The sequence below is a fragment of the Poecilia mexicana genome, unplaced genomic scaffold (genome assembly GCF_051168715.1).
Source record: "Poecilia mexicana isolate PSO_F unplaced genomic scaffold, ASM5116871v1 scaffold_1, whole genome shotgun sequence".
NCBI classification, from domain to species: Eukaryota; Metazoa; Chordata; class Actinopteri; order Cyprinodontiformes; family Poeciliidae; genus Poecilia; species Poecilia mexicana.
Window position 1 is genome coordinate 8,388,984 of NW_028263370.1, and position 15,528 is coordinate 8,404,511.

Here is a 15,528-nt window from a genome sequence, read left to right on the forward strand (position 1 = left end):
CTTAAGTGGCCAATTTAAACAAATTTAAACTCAGCAATACTGAGAAGTTACCAGGCCTCTTTGCCATCACCATAATCTTTAGACAGTTTATAAAATTGAAATTGGGATTGAGCTGGACCTCTCAAAATGTTTAATAATAACAAACATATTAGTAAAATTAAAACATTACTTTGATGCAAATTTTCCTGGGGTCTAAATAATTGTGGTTTTAATGGACCACATATTCAGATTAAAAATCAGGAGAGATGCAGTATTTTAAAGTCTTGGGCACCACATTTTTTGGAGGTGAAAAATGGTACCTTTCAACATATAATGGAGCTGACTAGTTGCACAAAAACTTGAAAATATAAATTGACAGTCTGTTTTACCTGTTCAATAGATGAAAAAAAATGTAAATTTTTTTTTTTTTTTTACTTTTTTGACTTTGAACTTTTAAAAAAATCCTCATTGACGGATATTTTAGCAGTCAAAGGCAAAATACAAAAGCAATCTCTCAATCCGATTTCTTATCAGGTTGGAACAGTTTTAAATCAAGTTTAAATGTTTTTCTACTTTACTTATTAATATATATGCTACCCTAAAACACAACTGAATGCTAGAAATTGATCATGACATGCTCCTTTATGTGAACTTTTCTTAAATCTAAAATTACCATAAATGTAATTAATTAAATTAATACACTCAGCAGACAAACTCATCATCAGCAGGACTGATAAAAGGCTAGGCCTGCTGAAAAGCCGAGATACCAGTTGGACTTTGTTCTTCCACATGCGAGACAGGTGTTGTGCCGAAAAGTGCGCGCTTGTCGATATTTCCATTCTTTGTTGCGAGGACGCGCATTACTCAATAAACCCACATTTCGATGAAGAAAGCGGGTTGAAATCTGACCGAAACTCTGCCTGTAATATATTATAAATGTTAACACCTTTCTTATCTAAATGACCTAAAAAGAGAGAGAGAGAGAGATTGCTTTGCGATCCGCGTTCCCGCGACAGGCCATGCAAATCTCAGCAGGCATGCGCTTTTCGACGTGACATCTATCCACGTCCGACTCAAAGTTCAGGTCACGCACTAAAGTTTCAGAGTCTCCTCTGAGAGGACCTGACTCCTGTTTGCACTGAACACGTCTGAGCGACAGGATGAGACGCTGGGCCCTCGTCGTGCCCCTCATGGTGGGCCTGTTGACCCTCAGAGCTGCAGGTCAGGAGGCTGGAAACCCAGAAGCCTCACCACCTCCACCGGGTCCACCCTCTGATGGCAGCACCCAGGCAGGGGACGAGAGCGAGGACTGGGGGCTGAACTCCCTGCGGGGAGGCTTTGAGGCGGTCAGCGGCTACTTTGACTCCATGCTGGAGTTCATGGGCGGAAAAGATGGAGTGTGCCAGTACCGCTGCAGACATGGTAAATCTGACCTGGATTAATGGAATCGCATATTTTGATTTAGGGTTAAGTAACACATGATCTTATTGATTTTGTTTGAGTCAGCAAGCGTCTGTAAGACCTAACAGTACTTATATGTTGTTTTCCAAATAAATTTATAGCTAAAAAAATAAATCAATAAACAAAAATGTAAAATTCATCCTTGTTTCAGACTATAAGTAAAAAATCCGTAAAATCTGCAAGACACACAATCATATGATAACCTTTCAAATTGCCTTTACTGCCATATGGCATAGCTGATATTTTAGCTCTTGAAGACAGCTACATTTTACTTCTAAGTACTTCCTCTATCAAAAATATGTTTGTCCAAACAAAACATTTTAATTACCACTTTACATTTTCTACATACTATGTTCTGATTTAAATGTTTGACGGCACATTAACATACATTTAGACATTTCCTGTTTTAGAATGAGAGTAACATTATTTTAAGTGACTCTTATTTATTTATTTTATTTTAAAATGGTTCTCCCTCTTCTCTTAAATGTGCAGGATTTTCTACAACTAAACATATAGTTGGAGCCAATATGTTTTCCCATATTGGCTCTGTTATCTGGGTGAGGCCCAGGAAACGGACTGTGGCCTCTGGGTAATAGGAGAGGGGCCATCCGGTCACTGGGGGTCGTGTCAAATATTTTGATTCTGTGTTTCTATGTGCAAACATGGATCTATTTTAATCTCACAGTTATATTGTCCAGCTGGCTTCATGACCTACATCGAAATCATTTTTTTCTCTATTTCGTGTTGCAGGTAAAGCGCCTCTTCCTCGTCCAGGTTACAACATGCCTGAGCCTGATGGATGCAGCTCATACTTCTTTGGCCTTCCTGTTCCAGACGGGGTACGTTTTGTAGAAAAAAGCAGGTTTCTGGGTTAGAAAAAGTCAATTTTATTCAGTAATGCTTTTCTCATAAATTCTACATGTAAAATATGTATGTAAGGATAGCTGATTACATACATGAAATAATAACGGAATGAACTTGGATGTGACCCAGAGGATAAAACCTAATATCAAGTATGTATATATATATATATATATATATATATATATATATATATATATATATATATATATATATATATATATATATATATATATATATATAAATTGAATAAAAATTATTTCATGACATTCTGTGATTAAATTAATTTCTCTTAAGCATAACTCCAATAGCTAAAAATGTAATTTATATATATTTACCCACAAAATGATTATGCTCAGCAGCAAACAACATATCCCCAACTACAGCATAGAGTGATAGGTATTTTCCCAACCTACATAAAAGAACTACAGACAACGTTACTTAGTTTTCAACCAAATTCTTGCAAGAATTGAGAAGGCACAGTTATCCTGGCATTTCTGCCAGCAGTTTGCCATGCGTTCTGCCATCCTGCTGCAGAACTTGTCTTTTTATTATCAGGAAAAAGGGGAACGGAAGGGAGGAAGGGCAAGATGGGAGAAACAGAAACCACTTCTGCACACAGGCAGTTTCACAAGTAAGGAGTATTCCGGTAGATAAGCAAGCAGCTGTAAAACATAATTCAAGGTCAGGGAAAAGCAAGTTTTGTCTTTTCACACAGTTAATTCTTTCACATGAGGGCAGAAAGGAAGATAGGGCCTTCTGTTAATCATGTTACAAAGACATTCTTGTAAGTGTAGGAAGACACTGTTCAAGCTAATTTTCTATCAGCAGCTTTACAAAGCTTTTTTGTAAACGTTACATTACCAAGGCACATTAAACCAAACCTTTATCTTGGCTTTTTCTATTCTTCCTCTTTCTTTTCTCCCTCTCTGAAGGATAAGTCCTTTTTTGAGACATTGTTTTGCTAACGGCCACCAGGGACACCCAAGAGCAATTTATTTATTTTTTTCTTTTTATTGATAAAATAATAATTTCTACATACATTATCAAATATATATTATTGTAAAACCAAATAACTTAATAGTGAAATTCTGTGTTTTCGATATTATAATGACATAGAAATTATTACTAAAAAAAATAAAATAGAATAAAACGGCTCCACTGAGGGCCTTGGGGCCCTAAGTGGTTGCTTAGTTTGCTTCTGCCTTGGGCCTGCCACAGACAACTGTGGGAGCCTGATAAAATTGTACAAAAAAAGCATAATCTCACTGAAGATTTGAGAAAAATCCAATGATTGAATAAGTTCCACATCAACACATTTGTTTTTCCCATTACTATCCCATCCATGTGTATTTTTTTATTTTGTTTATAATGCAATTCTTGTAAATTCCTTTGAGAAAGTCAATTTGCGAAAACATATTTCAGATGTGAGTGGCATGACAGAAAAAAAACACTTTCCCTAGTGCTTTAGTGACACAAAGACGTGAATTTACTATTAATAAAACCCTGTATTTATTTTTTTTTAATTTGCAGTGTGAGGTTATGTTGCTGCGATAAACCCTCGCTGGTTTTTGAAGCTGCATGAAATCATACTCCCCTGTGTGTTTGTGCCAGATGGATGTGGGAATCCCAGCGATGACCAAGTGCTGCAATCAGCTGGACATGTGTTACGACACCTGCGGCTCCAACAAGTACCGCTGCGACTCCAAGTTTCGCTGGTGTCTCCACAGCATCTGCTCGGACCTCAAGAAGAGCCTCGGCTTCGTGTCCAAAGTCGAAGGTCAGCGGTCTGCATTTTCTCTATTGTCTAGCGAAGCCGTTTTGATTTATTTAACAACCTTTGCTGACAATCAGCACAGCTTATTAAAATGTGCCATCCTTTATTTAGCCAACTTGGAACTAAATGCAGAAACTATGGGAAGAAGGAACTTGGGAGTAAACTTGCACTTGCAGTTTACCCCATGCCAAGGAGCGATAACGGCAAGACTTATAAGAAAAAACAATTTAGTATCCATGGAAAAAATTAATTTTTAAAAAAAGTTACAAATTTTTTTTTTTAGATCCTTTTCAATTACAGTCAAGCATGGCTGACCGACTTCATGTTTGATTCATCTTTGTTGATGTGTTTGAGGTTGGAAGGCCTCTTTGCCATCACCCTAATTTTAGCTAACATCCATTAATCATCTATCAGATTCTGTTCTGTACTGAATCGTTTAAAAGTACATCCAGTTTAGAAGAGTTACCAGTAGGTAAAAGGTAAAAGTTTACTTTAAACCTCCAAGAAATATATATATATAAAAAATAATAACATAATGTGAGAAACTGCACAGGTCTAAGAGCAAAAGGTTGCCTTTTCCCTTTTACTGAGGTCATACATCTCCTGCATTTATTCTACATATAAATCACTGCAACTTGTGGGAGACAACGTCTTCAGTTTTCTGCGCCAATCTCCGCTCATTCATTGCTCGTTTCATCCTCAGCGTGCGAGACAGTAGCCGACACCTTGTTCAACACAGTGTGGACTCTGGGCTGCAGACCCTACATGAACAGCCAGAGAGCGGCCTGCTACTGCCCAGGAGAGGAGAAAGATGAACTGTAAACCATGGACATGTTGCTATTCCACAAGAGCCACGGGAAAGCACAGAGACGCATCATATTTGATGGTGTAGAGTGTTTAATATGCCCATGACTGCTTGAGTAATTTATTTGAACCTTCTTGTCTTTGTTTTCCTAAAAACTAATTATTCAGCAAAACGTCAGTATTGTTTTGAGCGCCATGCGAGATGACTTTGTTTCAACATGAACTCTTATGGATCTGTGAAGAGCTTTCATGTTATAACCCATAAATAAGTGTTAAATATGTGCGTAAAATAAAAATGTAAAAATTCAAACAAGAGTTTCATTTAATAAATGATACTTTCCATTTATTACCTGGAGCCGTCAGTAACAACAGTCTGATCTATTTGAGGTAAATAAAAGGGGTAAAAGTAATTAAAAAAAAATGACATGTTTTTTTCCCCCCTTCTTCAATTACTCTGAGTACAGTTGATTTATTTTCACTGTGTGAACCAAACAAACAACACTGGTAGTGAAACAATATGATCCACCAGGACGTTTTCCTGTTTTAAGTCTCAACCAGAAAATTGAATTTCCTGCTGTTTTTCTAATGGAAACTGAAATATTTTTAACACAAACCTATATCCTGATCGCTTGACATTTTACTCTCTCTCATATGTGATACTGCCTACAATCCAGTATGCACTCAAAGAAGTTAACACCCTCCACATCTTTTGCAAATTTTAATTTACACTGGAGGAGCACAATGCTAAATATAAACTTACATCCTTCTGCTGTTAAAATCATAAAAATAATGCTTTGTGAAAATACAAACTTCAATGTGTTACACTGAACACCAATAAAAAGTAGTTTAGAATTTTACTTTTATAGGAACAGAAATCTGAAATGTGTGGCTTGCACATGTATTTGGTACCCTTAAGTGAATATTTGCTGAGGCAATGTTATTGTAGTTACAGATCCAAGTCTCTGGGTTTAACTTGATTCACATGTCCATTAGTAAAAAAACAAAACAAAACAAAAAAACAGAAAAAGAATTGGAAACTAAAAAAAATCATATTCTACAATTAGTCAGCAATTATTGAGTTTAAAGAGACAAGCTTCTCATTTCCCACATATTTAATACGTTTTTCTGTTCATTGCTAATTTTTTGAAGTTATATAACGTTTCTCCTTTTTAAAACATTCAGCTTATTGTCTGGTTGTACAGGCAAGCTCCACAGACCATCTTTGCCCTTGGAGTTTTACTCTAAAGTAGTGAAGACTTTTAGAAGTAGCACCTCAAAATGACAGTATAACTAAATAAATCAAACATCCACAATCATTTAAACAGTATTTAAACATTTTACTAGGGAAAACCAGACAAACTAAAAGACTTCAGGCAACAAAATAAGGTTAACTATAACGGAACCAGCAATTAAATGTTAGAACGTAACATAATTAGTGGCGACAAAAGTAAAAACCTTGATATAAACTAGGAAGAACTTAAGAAAGTAAATTCTTCGAGGAAGTTTTCATTTACTTGTGTCTTTTAGAGGAGGATTCAGCTCGAACAGGGAGTAGCAAAAGGTTTATGTAAAACTGAAATGAAGGTCAATGATCCACAGGGGATGTGAGAGTTTCTACAGATCCCTGAAAGCAAAGAAAACAAACAATTAAGAGTTGCATTATACTGCATATACACACAGATCCCCTTGTCAAAGTTTGCCTAGAATGGGAGGCTTGTTCAAAAGTTAAATGATGAGTTTAAGCATGGCAATTCTCAGTGTTTTCCTAGTGGTGGGACTTGTTTAACATTCTTAATTGAGTTACATGTAAAATGTATTTAATTGCATTTTAATATAAAACCATATAGACAAAAACAGAGATTAACTGCATTAAAATTTTAGCCAGTTAAAATCGTCGTAATTCATGAATCAAATTTGATCTGTTAAAACTCCCGTTGTTTTTTTATGCATGAGATAAAAAAATAAATAAAACATTAGTTTTGTTAAAGTCAGGAAATATCAGGTTTTGTCAAAATTATGGCAACAGTTTAAAAGAAACGGGAGGATTGATATTTCAGAATCCTAAGCCAAAAATGAAATAAGTTGTCTCTGCAACACATTAACCTCCAATTAAAGGAATAGCTTTAAACTGCTGAATTTCAAGTTAATTACTATTTGGCTATGAGAGGTCTGACTAACTTTCCACTGTTCATGGAAAAGGTTAAGAGGAAAGCACGCAGAGCATGAACACATAGCTTCACGTTACGTAACACGTTACTTCTAAGCAAATTAGATTTTTATACTCAAATTAATAATATAAAATAAGTACTTTGATATTTTGTAGAATTTCACACACACGTCACCTTGAACAACACAATCTACTATAAACCTAAATATAGAGATGAAGCGGCATTAACTTTGACCCAGTAAAGCCATGAAAGAAAATACAAGGACACAAAAGAGCTGGACATGTAATTTACTTGCATTAAAGGAGCTCAGAGTCCAGGGAGTCTGCTGATGGCTTGATGTTGGAGCTGGGTTGTGTCAGCAGCTTCGCTTTCCGGTTAAACTCCAGAAGCTACAAAAAGATTTTGCAGATATATTTGTACTGTCTGGTAAAGATATATTTATATAATTCATACTTCTTCCAGTAAATAATCTGCTGTGAATTTTATTGATAACTAAATGGATCTTAAAACTTGCACATGACCTGATACAATTGAAATAATTAATCACATTAATCACAATCATACTAAACGTGGAGCTTTGTTGAAACCGGGGCAAATACTTCACATCAGTGGTTCCACAGCAGTAACTGGACATTAAATACAAAAATAAAGCAAATAATAAAAAAGAATAGTTAAAAAAAAAACAAACAAAAAAAAAAACATCAAGTTAAATCAGCTCTACTTTAAATTTTCAAACACTTGTGGTGTTTTGGTCCGCTTGTTTGGTTCAGACCAAAAGCGGACTAAATCTTTTACATTTGGTGCAGTTTGTTTTCACACACTGCGCTTTTTGCAAGCAGACAATAGTTTGTAAACAAAGCCACGCGATTGACGATCATTGACCTCATTGGACACACATGACATAAAGAAAGAAGAACACTGAAGTCCTCCATGCTCCTTTTCTGTTATCCACATTTGTGCTGTTATTACAGCAGCAATATGAATGTGAAGAGCAGCTCTATTATATGATTTTATCACTTGTAACAACTTTTATGTGCTTTCCTCTGGTTATTCATAAAATGTAAAAGGATGTAAAATAACAAAATCGAGGAAGGAACCTTCATCCTTTAGAAATTTCGATTTTATACCCTTTAAATAACATGAGAGAAAATATAGAAGAAAAAAATTCACACTCTGTATTTCAGTATTTGTCCAGATCTGGAATACTTTGGGACAAAGTTGGGACCCTTGATATGAGAACTTACGCTGTAGATGTTTCTCTGGTGTCACACGATTTAATCGAATGTGTCATTAAAACGCTGCTGTAGATCATGATAGCAGGCTGAGAAGGTAAATCAATCTGTCCAATCAAGTGTGCTGGACCAGACAGACATCTTAAACATACAAGACTAGGGCTGGGAACCACTGATCTAAGGTATAATTATCTGATGGATAGTTTGGAATACTTCTGAAGAAGAGTAATGGAAATCTGTCAGCGCAATTGAAAAAGGTAAAAAAAAAAATTAAATAATAAAACGAAAAAAAGTAAGTTTACCTTTTCCCTCAGGTTAGCCTTTATTTTCTCCTCTGTAAGGTGACGTTTCTTCTCTTCTGTTACCTTGGTTATCTTATCAAGAGTCTTACCCTGTGAAGGTGTGGGGTTTAAGGTCTTAGAGTTGATGGTTTTCTTTCCTGCAACTATGTTATCCATAGCAACCGTTTCTGCAACATTTTTCTTCATAACCGTCTCCGCAACCTTTTCTTTCATAGCGACCGTCTGTGGGGTTTTGTTCGCCGTAGAAACCGTTTCTGAGGCTTTTTTCTCTGCAGTCAATGTCTCTGCAGGTTTTTTCTCAATAGACTTTTCTACAGTTCTCTTCGGTGGCAAATCTTGAGTTGAACTTGCAGATTGTTTTTTTTTTTTTCTTTTATGATTCTTTCTTTTCAACTCCAACAGATTCCGCTCATGATTCATTATCCATTGATTTCCCGTCACGCTGCTTGCAGAAGATGGTGTAGTATTGATGACCGTGAGGCAACGAGAACCAGAGGGTTCGTTGCTCTGACCTTCACTCCCAGACAAGTCTGGATTCATGAACAGCATGAAGTCATTAACTGAGATCTGTCCAGGTTGGTTGGAATGCCTCATATCTCCTAATACCGAGTGCCACTGTGAACGGGATGGTGGCACATGACTCTGATTTGGATCAAATACCCAATTGGAGTTCATAGCACTGTTGTAGGCATTGTAGTAGTTCATATACTGGGCATATTGGTACAAACTGTAATCGGTATATGCGGAAGGAGCACCGTAAGGAGAAGGAAAAGGATGTTGCTGGTTTCTGTAACTGGGCCCCTGGGCGTCTTTACTGGCCTCAGTCCTGCTGTGCCGCTTCCCTCCGTCTCTGCCTCTGTCACGAGAACGTCTACGTGTGTCTCTGCTGCGAGAGCGCCGACGCCGGCGGCCCCGAGGGCTCCGACTACGGCTTCTAGAGGCATATCTAGAGGAAGTTGAGGAGGAAGAGGAAGAGTAGGAAGAGGACGACGAAGAGGAGGAGGTTGAGGAGCGGGACCTACTGTGTTTTTTATGGGAGAGCGAACGCTGACTTTCCTGTTCCATCCTGTTTTCGCTCATCTCCCTACCTTCATTCCTCCTTCCATACAGCCTCTCCTGAGTGCGATCTGTTAGTTTGGTCAATTCCTCCACGTCCAGATTCAAACCCAGTGTTTTAAGAATGCTCTGCACTTGTTTCTGCTTCTCATCTATTCCCAAGGTTTCCTTTTCCTCTTCCTTCTTCTTTTTCACTTCAAGGGCAAGCTCTGGTTGACTACCGGAGTACAAACTGCTCCTTTTTTTAACTGTCTTTACCTCAACGTCTTCAGGCGAGGACATCTCTTTTTTGACAGTTTTTGAATTCACGCTGCTGATCCCACTGCAGCCTGGCAGCGAGAGTCCAGTGTCGGACTTCTGGTTTTCACTCTTGGGGGCCGTTTTCAAAGAAGCGGGAGAGGTTTTTGGAAGATCATCTACCTCATCTTTGATCATCTTACTGAGCTTGGTGATGTCCACTCCACTGTTGAGCAGACTCACAAAGCGCTCAAAACCCTTGTTATAACTGCTCTTGCTCTTGAGACCTCTGTTCTTCTCGCTCTCACTTTTAAGAGTTTTACTGACACCGCTCTCCGGCTCAGAAGCTCTGTCGCCACTGTTCGTGTGCCTTGAACTTCTGTTTGCACCACTATCAGACTCAAAATTTCCTTTCACGCTGCCCTCGCCTTCAAGGAGTCGATCAACGCTGCCCTTGCTGACGCTCCTCTTGGTTTCAGAACTTCTGTCGAGAATCTTTTCAATCCCAGAACCTTGGTTCACACTGCTCTCGAGCTCACAAACTCTGTGGACACTGCTCTTGCGTTCAGAAGGTCTGTTAAGGTTGTTCGCGTCCTCAGAACCTCTATCAGCTCCGTCTGTACAATCAGAACTTCTTCTCTTGACTTCAGATCGTCGGCTGATGGTACTCTTGAGGTCAGAGCCTCTGTCAACACTTTTCTTGTGCTCAAAAGCTCTGCTGACACCAGTTTTGCCCTCATCGCCTCTTTTTGGACTGGTCTTGCGGTCAGAACGCTTGTCGACACTTGTCTCGAGATCAGAATGTTTGTTTTCACTTTTCTCGTGGTCTGAACGTCTGTCGGCTTTGCTCTTGCTCTCAGATTTTCTGCTTGCGCTGCTCTTACTCTCAGAATGTTGCCCGGTATGCTCAGAACCCCGACTGGCTCTGCTCTCGCCCTCGGGACTCTTGTTGGTACTGCTCTCCTTTGTTCTACGAGGGTCGCTATGGCTGGGAGGATTTAGTGAAACGTCAGGGATCTGAAAAAAAAAAAAATTAAGACACACAATAGATTAAATATAAATTTAATCTGGGAATATACAGAGTACGGGTGTGTGATGTGGACTTAAAAGTTTTATTACTATATTTTCTGCTGGTATTGTGATAATAACATAATTGACGATCAGATCTTCCACAAACTAATTTCCTTACGAAACTTGAAATATTTGATAAAAACTTAAATTGAAGATGGACATACCATATTATCCTGAGCTAACCATGTTGGTTTATCTTTACGCAGCTCTGATGAGTACAGAGAGGGAATTCAGAGCAGAGTCCAACTAAGTGACAACTATCAGACCCCACTGCTTCCAGAAACGTACATCTACTGAAAGTGCTGAGCTGTTTTTAATACATTTATGACACAAGCTATTTGCACACATACAATTACAACTCAAGATTAAACATATCCACCAAGCATCTAGTATCTGAATTTTTGGTTTTCATTAGATCCAAGTTATAATAATAATATTAAAAATGTACACAATCAAACACTCTACGAATGCTAGTTTATACATAGAAGAAAAACTCTACAGGATGTACCGTGGTGTTCAAGGTGGGAGCAGCTCCTTTGTTGAGAACACTGAGTAAGCGCTCATATCCCTTGCTTGTGTTGCTCTCCTGCCTTTCAGGGGAAGTGATGCTGCGGCCAGGAGGCAGCAGAGGGACGTCGGGACCCTGTGAATCATCCCACATTCATAAAAATTAATAAAACAGTAGTTAATCTGGCAATAAGTAAGCCAACGAATAGAATAGACTGTTCTTTAAGTTTTTCTCTCTCTCTCTCTTTTGTCTTTTCAGAGAGTTGAGGTGCTCCAACTCTCCCAGTGTGACAGTATTTTAACGTAATCTGGAATCGTGTTCAAATATGTTTATCAATAAAACTTGATGAAAAACGACATTATTCTGTATGAACAATTCTTGTCCTTTTAATAAAATTGTCATATATGGTGCTGTTAAACATAGCCATTATAGATTTCTTCAGGTTTTGCATCTTTGTCATGCTTAATTGTTTCAGATCAAACGTATTTTAACACTAGATGATAAACCATATTAAACACATAAACAGTCCAGTGGAATGAAAACGCAACAATAGAAGAAATCTTTAAGGGGCAAACATTTTTTCACAGCTCTGCAAGTGAAAACCAACACGATGTACCGTTTTTTTCATGTTAGGGACTGCTGCTGCTACTGTCTTGAGAGCAGTGAGTAAGTGCTCGTATCCCTTGTTTGTGGTGCTCTCCTCCTGCTGCTGCTTTTCAGGCGAAGTAATGATGTGGTCATGAGGAGGCAGAGGGTCATCTGAAAGCTGAGAAACATCACACACTCATCAACATAGAGAAAACAAGAAATTATGTTTGCCTTTTTGGCTCGGACGTATCTTTTAAGAGCAGTCAAAATAACACATCAGTCGAGTTGAGGTTGTTGGGCGGACAGGGAAGTTACATTTCATGTGCTTCATTCATTCCATTTGTTTCGGGAATCCTTTTGCACTTTAAACACAGTTATATGAATTCAAAGCCAATACCAGTACTACCAATAACATTGAAACATCCCCACAGCATGAGGCTACCATCACCATGCTTTGCTGTTGTTGCAGCATTTATGGGTTTTCAAGCTTTAGAGTAAAACTAGACTCCTGGTTAAGCTCTAGACTGGGAATTTGCTTTACATACTTTAAAACATTTACACGTCACTGTCCTCAATTGGGGGTTATTAACATTTCTATTCAGATGCATATTTTTATTTTGTTTACCCAATGCATGTAATAGCCCTTGTTATACATTTGACATTCTTTATTCACTTTTTTTTTTTTTTTGTTGATGTGATGTCGATTTTACATTTTAACATCTATGTGCGTACGGCAGATATACCATGTTTTTCAGGTTGAAATCGGCTCCTCTGTTGAGCACACTGAGGAAGCGTTTGAAGCCCTTAGCAGCGTTGCTTTCCTCTTTGGCCGGCGAAGCAACAGCCCGGGTGGTGAGAGGTGGAGGAACATCAAGGATCTGTCAGACATCAGGCATGCATCAATATTACAAACACATTAACAGTGGGAGAAACACCAACAGTGATTTTATTAGCTTCTTTAAACAATTCTTCCAGAACAGGTTTCTGTGAGGAGACGGGAACTACACATATAAATTCATATTATGGTACCACAGCTGGATAATAAAAGCAGATGTGAAAAATTCTAAGAAGAAAAAAAAAATTTTTTAATCCTTTTTGGTCTGTCAGTTTGTTTTTAAAACGCCTAAAACAGCTAAATCTAAAACATGCAACTGTGTATATAAACTATTAATTTTTTGTCAGGTTGTGCATAATTTACCCAAATAGTGAATCATAAGAGAAACATATGTATGATGACTAATTTTATTGTTAAGGATAAGAGTTATATTATGATTTCAAATCCATTATCCTTGTCTATACATATTCTACATTTCTAGAAGGTTTTAGATAATTTTAAATGCATGTTTTGTAATCTGGATGGGATTTCTTTCTGTTGTATTTATAAAACGTTTAATACAAACCTTCTCTCTGTTGGGCGGTAAAACGCCGGGGTTCCTGAGTCTGCGTGCCTTTAATGCCTTCACTCTAAGCTTCAGTGGATGGTGCTGCTGCTTCACTTCATTTTTTCTCAAAACGGCGGCTTTTGCTTTTAGTTTACATAACTTAACCTGGCGATCAAAAGATACAATTAGAAGATGTAATAATCACTGCTTGAATTTATTACAGATAATCTCTCATCCAAACCAGATCAAAAGATATACATACATCCACCTTCTGATATTTTTATAAATACTTCTTAGGCAAGTGGCATCTAAACAATATGGTCTTTATAGTAATAAAAAAAACGTTTTTGGACTCCAATCAATCATGAAAACTTAGCCTTTTAAAATTACACACAGTCTAAGTTTTTCAAAGCAATTTATTCCATGATTCAGTAAAATGTATTTAAACTCGTACTTTAATTTTGATTGGGTTAGGATTAGAGAATGATGCCAACTATAAACTAAAAGTTCCCTATCTAATTTTTAATCTTTAAAAATCATTACAATCATAGCTTATATATTACTTAAAACCTGGAAAGAGGGGTTAGGGTTAGCACATTAATACCAAAATGAGTATGAATTATGTATGTAACTTTTATCAAAGTCCACTCAGATCTGCACATAAAACTTTATGGACATTACCTTGGAGAAAAAGCTGAATGAGCGTTGCTGCAATATCTCTGTCACCCTGTCTCGAAGCGATTCAGGGTTGTAAGTATCAAACTCCTGGTCATCCGGAGAATCTGGATTCTTCACAATCATCTCAATTGCTTTGATGGCGATGTTGGTTTTCTTATGCATAATCTGTTCATGTAACTCCTGAAGCTCTCGCTTCTTTCTCGCCAACTCAGGATCTTCCTCATCCTCTGAGTTGAATGGGTTTCCGTCTGGGTCTGGGGAGTTCTGGGATGGGGAGCTGGGTTCCTTCCAGGCTACACCACCGCTGTGAGGCTGGACAGCAGTGTACATAGGGCCTGTTTGCCAGTGATCGGTAATCCCTGGGACTCTCTCTATCCTGTTGAAATTGCCAAGCCTCTGTTGATCTGGCACCAGCCTTTGAGTAGGAAATCTCCATGCATTGTGATGTGGATCCATCGTACTGCCTTTCACAGTTTATAGAGGCTCTATGGACATAAAATATACATACACACGTTAAACAGCATACTGATATCACGACCCCACAGGTAAACGCTCAAAACAGAATAATTCACTTTAGCTAGTGACACCAAAACACTCGAGAATTAGCGATTAAAAGCCTAGCTTGGTGGAACGGTGTTTGACTTAAGCAGATATAAAAGTATAACATCACTAGATTCTAGTTCAAATACAGGCAACGGAAAATCGGAAATGATTAAAAAGTGTTTACAGAGAGGATAGCATAGAAGCTAACAGGTTTACCTTCTGTTGGAAAACCGTCATCTGCGACACAACCGAATAGCTGTTTTTATCAAAAACATAAATAAAGTGAGCTCCACAATAGCTTGATGTGACAATACGTAGACGAAATTAACCTTCTTTGGTGGAAAAAGATTTGGTCAAAATAAATCTGCCATAAAGATACTGCAAAAGGACAGTATCTTTAAGGCGTTAAAAATTATAAGAATTGCTCAATAGCGCCACCTGTGTGGTTGGAGGACCACCACTGCAAAAACACGTTGAAGAGATACCTACAGAAAAAAAAATATTCGTTGTCTGAAACTATTAAATGAGCTAACTAAATACATTGGTCATTTTAGTATCAGGAAAAAAAATCTACTAAACCCTTCCAGTTGTTAAAATTACATAAATACAAAATCTGTTAAACAACCCATAAACCTGTCATAACTTAAAAATGTTTTTAAGTGAAAGCAGGACACAATTTACCTAAACTATTACACAGTAAACAGACACAGATGTACCTGAGATTGATTGATTCATGACATTACAATCTGTGTCTGTTTTTAAAGACAAAATGTCAATCAGAATGAAATGACAATAAAATACAATACAGGAGACATTTACTTCAAGCAATCAGAACTAGAGGTGATTTAACAAGATTTTCAAGTGAGGAACTTTTTTTTTAT

At 37.6% G+C, this 15,528-nt stretch overlaps 2 protein-coding genes across 3 annotated transcripts; one reads left to right on the top strand and one right to left on the bottom strand.

The window, feature by feature from the left end:
• The first annotated feature begins 1,066 nt into the window (after window positions 1-1,066).
• Window positions 1,067-5,195, top strand: LOC106921805 (group XIIB secretory phospholipase A2-like protein). The gene is made up of 4 exons (XM_014993710.2): window positions 1,067-1,401; window positions 2,191-2,279; window positions 3,916-4,081; window positions 4,782-5,195. The coding sequence occupies exons 1-4, from the start codon at window positions 1,140-1,142 to the stop codon at window positions 4,898-4,900; spliced, it is 636 nt and encodes a 211-aa protein (XP_014849196.1). The 5' UTR covers window positions 1,067-1,139; the 3' UTR covers window positions 4,901-5,195.
• Window positions 5,196-5,585: 390 nt separating this feature from the next.
• Window positions 5,586-15,323, bottom strand: LOC106921800 (uncharacterized). Of its 2 annotated transcripts, none has more exons than XM_088003783.1 (9): window positions 14,864-15,323; window positions 14,108-14,589; window positions 13,445-13,591; window positions 12,788-12,922; window positions 12,073-12,222; window positions 11,457-11,591; window positions 8,585-10,894; window positions 7,342-7,439; window positions 5,586-6,506 (listed from the first exon to the last, which is right to left on the bottom strand). In XM_088003783.1, exons 2-8 carry the CDS (start codon window positions 14,558-14,560, stop codon window positions 7,347-7,349), a joined length of 3,423 nt encoding a protein of 1,140 aa, XP_087859909.1. In that variant the 5' UTR covers window positions 14,561-14,589; window positions 14,864-15,323; the 3' UTR covers window positions 5,586-6,506; window positions 7,342-7,346. The 2 variants fall into 2 exon arrangements, with proteins under 2 accessions (XP_087859909.1, XP_014849190.2); XM_014993704.2 differs by having other exon boundaries at window positions 7,346-7,439; window positions 14,864-15,322.
• Between the last annotated feature and the right edge of the window lie 205 nt (window positions 15,324-15,528).